This window comes from Vigna unguiculata, unplaced genomic scaffold (assembly GCF_004118075.2).
Source record: "Vigna unguiculata cultivar IT97K-499-35 unplaced genomic scaffold, ASM411807v1 contig_543, whole genome shotgun sequence".
NCBI lineage: Eukaryota > Viridiplantae > Streptophyta > Magnoliopsida > Fabales > Fabaceae > Vigna > Vigna unguiculata.
Window position 1 is genome coordinate 132,476 of NW_021011261.1, and position 11,361 is coordinate 143,836.

General features: G+C 44.5%; 1 protein-coding gene across 1 annotated transcript; it reads left to right on the forward strand.

The window, feature by feature from the left end:
• The first annotated feature begins 99 nt into the window (after positions 1–99).
• On the forward strand, positions 100–3,725 carry LOC114172408 (ribosomal protein S3, mitochondrial-like). The gene is made up of 4 exons (XM_028056899.1): positions 100–216; positions 1,259–1,408; positions 1,502–3,092; positions 3,178–3,725. The coding sequence occupies exons 1-4, from the start codon at positions 100–102 to the stop codon at positions 3,567–3,569; spliced, it is 2,250 nt and encodes a 749-aa protein (XP_027912700.1). The 3' UTR covers positions 3,570–3,725.
• The last annotated feature ends 7,636 nt before the right edge of the window (positions 3,726–11,361 follow it).

Below are 11,361 nucleotides of genomic sequence, written 5' to 3' on the forward strand. Positions count from 1 at the left end.
AACAATTTGGAGAGTTTGCTTCTACACGGAAACGAAGACTTTCGAAAACAAAGATTAAACCGGGAAGAAAAAAGGGGAAAAAGTAAATAAAGTGCGCATATGGCACGAAAAGGAAATCCGATTTCGGTAAGACTCGATCTGAATCGTAGTTCAGATTCAAGTCGGTTCAGTGAGGGCGACCGCGAAAGTCACCGAAAGGGTCAGTCTTTTCCTTCAGTTTGTCCTATATATGTTGAATAAAAAAGCTTGGGAGGACGTTGCAGATGTCCGGGACGGACACGACTTCTTCTAACGCTAGAAGACCACTGGAAGACACCCGGGACCAGAGCATGTCGTGAAAGAAGCACACTGGGCGTGCTTCGACCGTGTCTCCGGGGCACAGTTGAATGTAGATATCATGAACGCGAGGTGCAGGATACCAGGCCGAGAAACCCGGGCAACCACCCCCTATGTGCCGATCGCTAGCGCATCCAGGGCCCCGGCGCCCAGCGGAGCTGGAGAGGCCTAGCCTGATCTGAGAAGTGCTAATTCGGTTCGGATAGACTTCATTCAAGAACGCCGCCGCCCCTGGAATCAATAAGAAAACAAGTGCTAAGTTTCAGATCAGTGAATAAACCGAAACGAAAGAATAAAGAGACCTTTATCGCTCGGCGCCTAAAGCGCACTATGCTCCGCTTCAACAAATGAGAGTTTTCGGTGGAACCGGTGAACCACGCGAGCTGGTTAGATGCGTGGGACAGAGGGCTCATAGTACCTGCTAGCGCAGCTATGCAGTGGAAGGGAAGGAGCCTAAATCGACCCCCTTCTTTTTAATTTGAAAAAGAAAAAAGCAGTACAAAGAGATTAGACTCTCGGATGAGACTAAGCAGCCACCGACCGTTCCGACGCGCCCCTGACCTATTTTTTTTATTAATACCGAAAACCTATCTAAAATGGAGCCTAGTTTAGGCTGTCAAACAAATGAGAAAATGGAAAATTTTTAATATAACCACTAGTAGGGATATGGATGGAGTCTCGCTCAGTAAAGAGAGTTGTAGATTCGTAGAAAAGGAGAGGAGCCTTGACTTTCTATGATGTTATTAGTCAAGAAGCGCTAACGCTGCAATCTTTCTAAAGCAAGAAGCGATAAACTTGACTTTGAGAAAGAAGGTGCTTGTTGCCGCTTTCTTTTTTAGTAAGTAAACTTGTTTTGTTTTATAAGGCGAAAGGTTGCTATTTGAATAATGATTATAGCGTTAGCGCTTTCGTTTTCAATCAGTTTAGGCTTGACTTATTCGAACCGAACGATAGCGGCTTAAAGCTAAGCCTATCACGAGCAGCGTCGCTGCTTGATCGGCGGGGAGAAGCATCTCAAAGTATGGGGCAAAGGATCAAGCGCTTTGACTTTGTCTCCCGGGATTCACCACAGGTTGGGTTTGAGAGCCGTGTGATGGGTGACTATCCAGCACGGTTCGGAGAGCACTTTAAGTCTGCGTAGGTGAATGGAAGCCCCTCTTGAAAGCAAGAAAGAAGCGGCTATTCCCACGGCGGAGTCACCATTGACTCTATTTATTATTATGGTAAATTAGTGTATCAAGATGTCAATCTGAGATCTTATTTCGGTTCGATACGTCCACCTGCGAGACTAACCTTTGGCTTTCGTCTCGGTAGGTGTATTCTTATACATTTTCCCAAAAGAACATTCATTCATTTCTTTCTTCCCCGTCGACCACGACGACTGAAACGACGCAAAAAATCCAGACCCGGAAAGGAGAAGGGCCGGCGGTGGGCATTTGGGAAAGTCGGGCCGATCGGGTGTCTTCATTCCAGCGACAATACAGAAGAAGAACGAAACGAAGTGAGAGGCCGGAGGGCAGGGAAAAGAGTCGAGTCGATCAGGCTCGACGACCGGGAGAAGCAAAACGAAATTCGGATTTGGCCGAAAAAGAAGCAACGCTATGGATACCATGACCGATCACCATCGATAAAGAAGAATCTTTCTAAATCACTTCGGGTCAGCGGGGCCTTCAAGCATCCGAAATACGCCGGGGTTGTCAATGACATAGCGTTCCTGATAGAAAATGACGACTCCTTCAGAAAAAGGAAGTTCTTTAAGTTATTTTTACCCAATAAGTCCCGCTCCGACGGCCCGACGAGTCATCTATTTAAAAGGACCCTCCCTGCAGTGCGCCCCTCCTTGAATTATTCGGTAATGCAATACTTATTGAATAGAAAGAACCAAATGCATTTCGACCCCGTCGTAGTTCTCAATCATTTCGTGGCACCGGGCGTGGCTGAACCATCAACGATGGGGGGAGCGAAACAGGGAAGAGGCTTAGATAAGAGAATACGTTCTCGCATCGCTTTTTTTGTAGAAAGCTCGACCAGCGAGAAAAAGTGTTTGGCCGAAGCCAAAAAGAGGTTGACCCACTTCATTCGCTTGGCGAATGATCTTCGCTTCGCGGGAACAACAAAAACAACCATCTCGCTCTTTCCTTTCTTCGGTGCTACCTTTTTCTTTCCAAGGGATAGAGTGGGTTTTTATAAGAACCTTTCTTTTGAGGATGCCCGGGAACCACTCCTAGGTAAATTAAGGATCAAATGTTGGAACCTCATGGGTAAGGATAAGGTAATGGAATTGATAGAGAAATTAATAGACCTAGGTAGGATAGGAGAATGGATAAAGGGAATAGAGATGATGATAGAGATCATACTGAGAAACAGAAGAATTCCGTACGGGTACAACTCTTATTTGAACGAAGTGAAAAAAATGCGATCTTTGTTGTCTAATAGAACAAACACGAATACCTTAATTGAGTCGGTCAAGATCAAATCTGTTTATCAAAGTGCTTCTCCGATTGCTCAAGACATTTCTTTTCAACTGAGAAAGAAAACAAGATCATTTCGTTCCATTTTTAGTAGAATAGTTAAGGATATTCCATTAGTAATGAAAAAAGGGGTTGAGGGGATCCGTATATGTTGTTCAGGTCGATCAGAAGGCGCAGAAATAGCTAGAACTGAATGCGGAAAGTATGGAAAAACATCTCATAATGTATTTAACCAGAAAATCGATTATGCTTCTGCGGAAGTATCTACTCGTTACGGAATCTCAGGTGTCAAAGTGTGGATTTCATATAGTAAAAAAAAAAGGGGACGTGCTATATCCGAAACGTACGAAATTTAGTAAATATCGTAAAGGCAGATGTAGTAGGGGTTGCAAACCAGACGGAACAAAACTTGGTTTTGGAAGATATGGCACTCAAAGTTGTAGAGCTGGGCGTCTTTCATATCGAGCCATTGAAGCAGCGCGTCGGGCTATAATCGGACACTTCCATCGTGCTATGAGCGGACAATCCCGAAAAAATGGTAAGATATGGGTAAGAGTTTTCGCAGATATCCCTATTACCGGGAAACCTACAGAAGTCAGAATGGGAAGAGGAAAAGGAAATCCTACGGGTTGGATTGCTCGTGTGTCCACGGGACAAGTCCTATTTGAAATGGATGGTGTGAGTTTGTCAAATGCTCGACAAGCCGCTACATTAGCGGCGCATAAACCATGTTCGTCAACCAAGTTTGTTCAGTGGTCGTAACGTAATTGGTTAGTGGGGAAAAACCAGGCCGGGATTCAAAAGATTTAGGCGAAGGGTTTGTTCCTGAACGAGGGAAGTGGAAAGACACTAAGGGAGAGGGATATACTCCTTTTTTTTGAATCGCCGAAATTGTACGACTGTTCCAGGCGTACGACCCGGATACGTTACGGTTTTTTTTAAGGTACTCTTTCCTGTGATTGTATTGGATATTAATCTTTATGATCACAAGGTGGTGCTTGGGCAGGTCTTCTCTGATTACGTTCGGACGTGACAGGGAAGCCAGGAGGGAGGTCCAGGGACATAGCCGACCTATGCATTCCCCATCCAGCACTTAACCGACGAAAGAGAGGGGAACGCAGCCCCCGCCGCCATATGAGTCGGAGACTATTATAGTTTGACTCTTGTGGTAAATTCCATATGTCTTTTTTTGTTTTGGCGATAATAACTTATGGGAGGGTGAATCCCAGGTTCCACCACAAGAAAGAAGGACAATGGGTAGTTCCCTACGAGGAAGTGCTGCCCAAAAGGGACTACTCTACATCGGCCGGGATTGGACACTAGTCCTTCAAGTCTTCAAAGATCGGATTCAATCGATTATTCGCATTCAACTTGAACAATTCTTGTGACAACAGAAGGAATTCCTTCGTTCCCTTTCTCAAAGGCAATAGGAAGATATCGATTTCGAACAAAAAAAAAGGCAATCTCGAGTACAAGCCAAGGAGAAAGACTGCCAGGCATACCATCGACAGAGTCAGGAAAGGACAGGCAGAAGGCGCGCTAATCAAATCCTCTCTTTCAACTCTATCCCTTCTTGGTCCCAGCTAACCAAGCTCATTCCCAGCTCCCTATGAGCTCAGAGTCGCTAACGCTAAGAGGAAGAAGAGCAACTTCCATCATTCCCATAGTAACAAGGGAAACCGAACCGTTAAGCCGAGTCCTTTTCTTCCCCACTGCTTCGACTTCATTCATACACTTGTCAGCTCTGTTAGCGAAGGCAAGGTGTGAAACGTTGTCTCCACTGCTCGTGAAACGGAGGAGACTCGGTCAGTATAAGGAATCTTTCTCGAGCTCAGGTACGGGCGACTCAGTCACATGTGCTCGACTGAATATGCAGCTACGGAACTGCTAAATCCCTCGTGAGACTCCAGTTCCGGTCAATCGTGCTTGTCAGCCTTCATCACCACTGCTTTGGCGACCCGGCTGAACGAATGCAGTGACGCGACTTGTGTTTCGAGGGGTTTTCCGCAGTGGAACCTGTCAAGTTCAGTCTATGAATCCACAGTGGGACGTTCTCAATCCAAAGTGGACTTTTGGGGCAAAGCCTAGACCAAAGGTGCCTAATCTAATAGCGTAGGGAGACTAATTGGGTAGCGAATCCCATACTCAGCGAAACCAAGCCCCGGGTGGTAGCCTAATCGAAGAAGTTTAGCTTGTGCCCAAGCCCACCTTTTTCTAAAATCTCAACGTGGGATAGAGGGGGTTTAGAACCCTCGCGTTAGGCTTTCGAGTTCCCTGTTTGAGAGAGCTCCTTTACCTGGGCTCTCGACGCTTATAGGCTTGTGGTATAGTTCGTACTCGTATCAAGCTGTGGTCTCCGTCTCTTTCGATTATTAGTAGGTAGGGGCATTAAGTGAGATAGAAACCTATTCCCTTTATGACTTAAAACAAGCTGACCTCCGCATTTGGATTCCTATTAAGGGCAAGAGTGAGACTTGTCTATTCCTACTAAAGGAAAGAGAAGAGTGACTTAGCTACCAGAGCAGAAGGCCAGAAGGAATCCTTTACTTACCTCTAGGAAAGATCTCTTTACTTACGACTCTTGAACTTTAAGGTGGGCGGGAAGGAGATATTCACTGACTTAGAGCCTGTTGGAGCCTTCGGAACCTTTACGTCTATAGGGGCTCCACAGGAGGGAAGAGATAAAATGAAGACTATTCGCCGAGAGGGAATTCAAGCAACTTATTGACCCAAGGGGGGGAATAGAATGTTTTAAGGGCTAAATAGAGTATAGGGGGAAAGGAAGAGATTGAACCCCCTATCTATAAAGATTAGAAGTTGGATTCCAAACCTTGCTTTTCTCTAGAATTGAGAATCTCTCCTAAATGTTCCTCTCCTCTGATTACAAGCAAGATTTTCTAAGAATTGGAGGATCTATAGAGCTCGAATTCAAGGCTTGCTATGAGGCCTGCATGCAAGTCTTTAATAGATATTTAATACACTAAAAAATATATATCTTGAGAATCTCCTTGCAGCGAGCGCTGTTTTCTCTTTCGACCCTTAGGATTTTACAGTATAAAGTCTTATTAGAAGAATTAAGTTTCATAGAGCTGAATAGGCAGCTGGAAGTCAACAACAAACATCTGTTTTCTTCGCGGTCGAATCTACGATCCTCGGCCGTCTTTCCCTTCTGACTATGCGAATGAACCTCAGTGCTTTCAATTGTTTGATTTTTTTTCCCGAAAGGAACAACAGAGGAAAAGGCTGCCCAGCCAACGAAATTGACTTAAATACATTATTTCTTGGGGGACTATGCCCTCGGGAGAAAGACGTTCTGATTGCCTCTCAATGTAATTCCTCTTCGGGGGATATTTATTTCTTTGAGAAGAATGCAATTTCAATAGAAGAATTTCGCCAGATTCAGAATCAACATTAGAGAACCAGATCTGATGGATTATCCCCCCTTTCTCTAATAGAATAATAAGGTAAGCTCGTTGAATCCTCAGAACTAAAAAAAAATAGTTTGAACTCTCTTCGTCTTCTTCTTTGTCCCCATTTCCAGCTTCCTCTCCTTCATGTGTCCCCCCTTGAAGGCTGATCAATTTCCATCCCCTTTCCTCCTCCTCATCAGAAATGACTGTTATTGGTGTCGTAAGGCGACGCGATCCCGGTGTCTCGTCACTTTGACCCCCCCGTTCTCCTCTCTCGTTCTTCATGGCCTCAAAATAAATAGAATCTCTATATCAATAAATGGAAGAGAAAGCATATCAAGCCCGATGTTGGGATGGAAGGCTTCTATTATTGACTTCACCCGTTGTTGTCTCGGGATCTTGAGTCCTTTCCTCTCCTTGATTTGTATTAGTAGGGCGTTCTTCATCTAAAGGCTCTTCATATCATGAAGTTGTCCAAGTCAAACTCTTCTTCTTGCGGGAGAAGGTTCTGGTAAGCTCGTAAGGTGCTGGCGTAAGTAGTAACTCCTAGCGTTGCTAAAGCTTTCTAAGGCCTATTATCGTTATTCAAACGGTATCACAGAGAATCTTTCCGTTCTTCTGGCAAGGGTTTGAAGAGGGGTTTGATAGCTAGGAAAGTAAAGTCAGGGAGGAAGGCGCTGTACTATTGGGCAAGTAGCGGTTGTAGTCTCGGCTTTATTGTAGCTTTGGGGATTTTTTAATGCTACTTTAGGATTTCAAAAAAGGCTTCAAGCTCAAGTGCAAGCTGAGTAAACTTGTTCAGCTTTACTGCAAGTCTAAAGAAAGGGAAGGGGCAAAGTCCACTCGCTATTAGCTCGCAACAATCTCTTCACTCGCATAGTAAACTGCGCTCGCCCTAGTAAAATCCAGATCTTGTTCCTTTGCGAGCGGAAGTCAGAACGAATACAAAAACTCCTTTCTTTTACGCCTTATTAGTTATGAAAGCGGATCGCTTTGTTTCTAATGAAAAGGAAAGAGAAGGCGGCTGTAGAGATAGAGTCTTTACGGGCCGGTAGGGCAAGTGAAACATTCTATCTTTGTCAGGCTTAAGGTAAAGGGCATGAGAGAAAGTTATTGTTTCCGGGCATATCGATGGGAATAAGAGCAGGCGGTAAGTGAGGCAATTCCTTCCGGTAGTGGATGCTGGTGAATCAGAGTCAAAAATCGATCTTTTCGGAAGCGAAGTCGTAACTTATACCGTGAGAAAGGTATGAAGTAACTCGACTTATAAGGATAGGAGCGAACGCCCTTATGGATAAATAGATAGAACCGTTCTTTCTTTGCGGTTACGGTAAGCAAGTCTATTAGTACACAACACTCGTTTATAAAAGGCGAATAACTGACTTTACTGATGAGCGTGAGAGCGATGCGCTTTGTTTTTTGGTTTTTCACTTCTAAGAGCTTTTAAGTCGGAATTAAAAGCTAGTGCGTTAAGCAAGCTTGTTTGTTGTAAGGCTATCGGATTAGAGAATTCCCTATTTCTTTCTCGCCCTACTTCTAAGGATAGATAGTTTAGGGAAAGCAAGTGCTGTGATGAGATCTGTCTTTCGGCTTGGTCGAGGACACCATTACCTTGTTGCTCGCATCGTGATCGATGTAGATTCTTCCTGTCCAGAGCCCCGACCAGTCTTAACTGAAAAGCTTTCAGACCCCTGTGTGAGCTAGTTATACTAGCAACTTGCTGTGTCATGTCCGTTCTCGTTACACATATGATATGGTACCTATTTATCCTGAGATCTCTTTTGCTACTTGTGCAATCACCTCTCACGAGGTTGAAGCTGAGCCAAAATCTGTCCCACTAACCTGGCCAATCTCTCGGGTGAAATGTCTGGGGTGACATGTGCATTCCGAAATATTTCGATCATTTGTTCTCGGTGGTGCTCTGAAGTTAAAAGAAGACCTTCCGCCTACCTCGAAAGGATGCTTTTCTTGAGCTTGTTTTTGTCCCCAAGGTAAAATGGGTTCAAAAAGAGCTGCTGCTTCTGCTTCACCTTGCTTGGGGTTGGCTCCTCAATGCGGACTGGAACTTATCTACTTCAATAGTTCGCTAACCACTCGGAGCAGTTTTGCAGTTAAGGATATCAGCTAGTTGGTTGTTTGGCTCCTCGATCCGGACTGGAATATATGGCTCTTCGATTAGGACTTTCAGTAGCTTTTGGGGACCAAAGAGCAGGGGTAAAGCCCAATGGGCTCATTGCTAGTGAATGGAGGAAGGCTAGTTTGAGTTTGGTTGGTGGAGATGGATCCCGGGGAACTAATGTGCCATTAATCCCATCCCTGGAACTCCATCTGAGTGGTTCCCCTCAATAAGGACGAAAAGTAGCATAAGCGGATGAAAGAGTGGACCTTTCAATTACATCGAACCTTGTTGGCCGATAACTCGATGGTATCCGCTCATGGATGGTAGTTGACTGATTGGAGTCAGTTTCAGCCTTTCTAGTAGTTGGAGTTTGTGGAACAAGTTGTAGAGATCCCATCGTTTCTAGTACTTGTGGAGAATCCACACCAGTAAGAAATAGCTTTAGTTGTTGTTGGAAGTGACCTAGACATATTTCTATTAAGAGGTCCTTGCCCTTTTCTTCCGCTAGGTCAGTTGGGAAGTCCTTAATAAGGCAGGGGAAGTCGAGTCCCTTATCTTCGACAAGCCTCGATCTGCGCTTTCGCTTTCAAGAAAGAATCGCTGAAGACATATTCTTTTTTTCGGTTGAGTAAGGGCTACTTAACTCCTCTCCCTCTGGTCGAGCTGCTCCGCTCCTCTTCTTTAGCTTCTTCTGTAATACCTATAGTTAATAGCTCTAGCGGCTGCTTTTTGAGATACTAATTATATTGGGTGGGTTCATCTACGACCAACCTCAAGCGGAAGTAGTTCGGAGCGTCTCTTTCTGTGCTGTTATGATTCCATGATCTTCTCTGAGGTAGACCTGCTTATCTACTCCAAAAGTTCGCCTTCAGCTCACCTTGGATACTCCTCCAACCCTTGGTCAAACGCTTGAAGATAGTCCTATCCACACGAGCTATTGTCCTTTGATGCTGGATGCGCTGGTGTAGATTTATTTTATGTAATTGTAAGATAATAGTAATATAATAATATAAGTAGTGCTAAAGTCGATGCGCTAAATGAGAGTTCGAGGTGGGATGAGTAAATTAGCTCGAATTGATTAGTGCATCTGCTTCTATTTTCGTAGTGAATCATAGCGACTCGTCCCGTGTCAATAAGGTCTGAGGAAGGCTATGAGCCAGGATTTAAGCGCTTTGACCACTGCTCATGGTCCGAGGGAAGTGGAATGGCTTGGTACGCGCCTGCTTTTGAGAGCCTTTCTGCTGGTTCCCTGAGGAGGCCCCCTTTTTCTTCGTTAGCATTTTCAAAAGGCTCAAAATGGTCAAAGGCTGGGAGTATTGATGGGAATACCGGGGGTTCGTCATTAGTAGTGGGGAAGCCGTCCAATTCACCATGTAGACAGATTTGTAGGTACGGCACGTAGTCTGGGGTACGGATTTACTTACTATTCGAAGTGGATGACTACCTAGATTAAAATGAGGATTCAATCTTTTGTGATAGTTATCATGGGTTGAATTGAAAAGGGTCTCTTTCTTTTAAGATCCTGGTATGTCCACGCGAGCACATTTTTTGACTATTCTCTTGGCTTGTTCAAGAAGTTATCTCCTCCAACCTGCGCCTATCGCAAGGACCTGCGGTGCTTCCTCGGTGCCGAGAATTGTCTGTATTCTTTCTTGCTTTTTTTTACAGGCTCATCGCCTGCCTCTTTGGTGTGAGCCGAAGTGAAAACTAACTCCCCTTCGACTAGTTCCTTAAAATGCTTCGGGACTTTCGCTTCATTTTCTTTTTTTTTGGTGCCTCGTCTCTCCCCTTCCTTTACCTTTAGGCATTACTACCCTGCTGTGCTCGTAATCAGCTGAAACCATATACAATTGGAATTGAATTAGAAGGCTTTCGAAGCCATACTTTTCAACAAACTGGGCGCTTTGCCTTCGTCGCCCATTTGCGTAGGCAGCCTCTGGTCCTGACTTCGATCTACCGCCTCTTCCTTAGTCTTTGATTGATCAGGCCTCTCCGTCTTATCCTATAACGGGCGAAGAAAGAAGTCCATTCCGGTCCAACTAGGTGGGCCGTGTAAAAGTATATCGTAAGTCTAAATGAACTTCTCTACCTGCTCGAGCATTCGGATACTTGATCTGCACAATCAAAAAAAAGGACTACCTTTTTTTTGTTTATCATAGGAAGACCGTCTTCTGCTATCCTCACCTCTTAGATACTGCTTGCCTTAATGCGCGATTTGTCTTACACCTATCACGGCTTATCGCTACCATGAATACCCAACCACGCTGACTTGCTTTTTCTTGCTTACCTCCCATTAGCCATTAGCTAGAAGTCATCTCCGTCCTGCAGCTTTACCCCCATGCAAGAGTGCATCAGGTTCATTTTCTTTTGGTCGGGAGTGAAGTGCCAACTTACTATGTTGAGCCTTGCCTCTAGCCTTTAAGAGAATAGAGTAGGTAGAAAAGGGATGACTAGAGGCTCAAATCAAGCACCAAAGAATGCCCCAAAAAGAGCCGACTAGCAGGTCTTTGCCATTAAGACAAGCAGTAGCATTCACAGAGGATTATGATTGGGGGAGAAGGACGGAGGTCAATTCATTCTTTCGAGTCCTTTTCAGCGATTCCATTCTTTCAAATATACTAGTTAAGTCTTTATCACTGACTCAATAAGCACTATAAAGGGAAAGTCTGCTTGGCTAACCTCACTTATTCTGCTTCGGATTAGGTCCCTATCTGTACAAAAAGTGTGCACACTTAAATCAAAGAAGGCTTGGGAATTCGCAGGAGGATCGTAGGGATGAATGACTGTGGAATGAATATGATATCGAGAGATTTAAGTACGCTAAGTGAAGTGGTCAATCTAGGCTTTACTCTTTGTGTTCTCACTCAATCATTAATCAAAAAGATGGAGATTTCTCTGGTATACAATCGAAAAGCAAAGTGCTTGAACTTCACCAAAGTAGGTGAAAAGCAAGTCAATCCTCTCCTCCTTCGCGAAGTGTCTAAATTACTTTTCCTATCTCTTTTCTATAGGGACTGACTGATGG

Bases quoted from the DNA above. Each gene is read 5' to 3' on its own strand.
- LOC114172408 (XM_028056899.1), top strand. From the start codon at position 100: ATGGCACGAAAAGGAAATCCGATTTCGGTAAGACTCGATCTGAATCGT. The intron at 1,409-1,501 runs GTTGGGTTTGAG...CCCTCTTGAAAG, and splicing joins TCTCCCGGGATTCACCACAG to CAAGAAAGAAGCGGCTATTC. The intron at 3,093-3,177 runs GTGTCAAAGTGT...AATATCGTAAAG, and splicing joins TACTCGTTACGGAATCTCAG to GCAGATGTAGTAGGGGTTGC.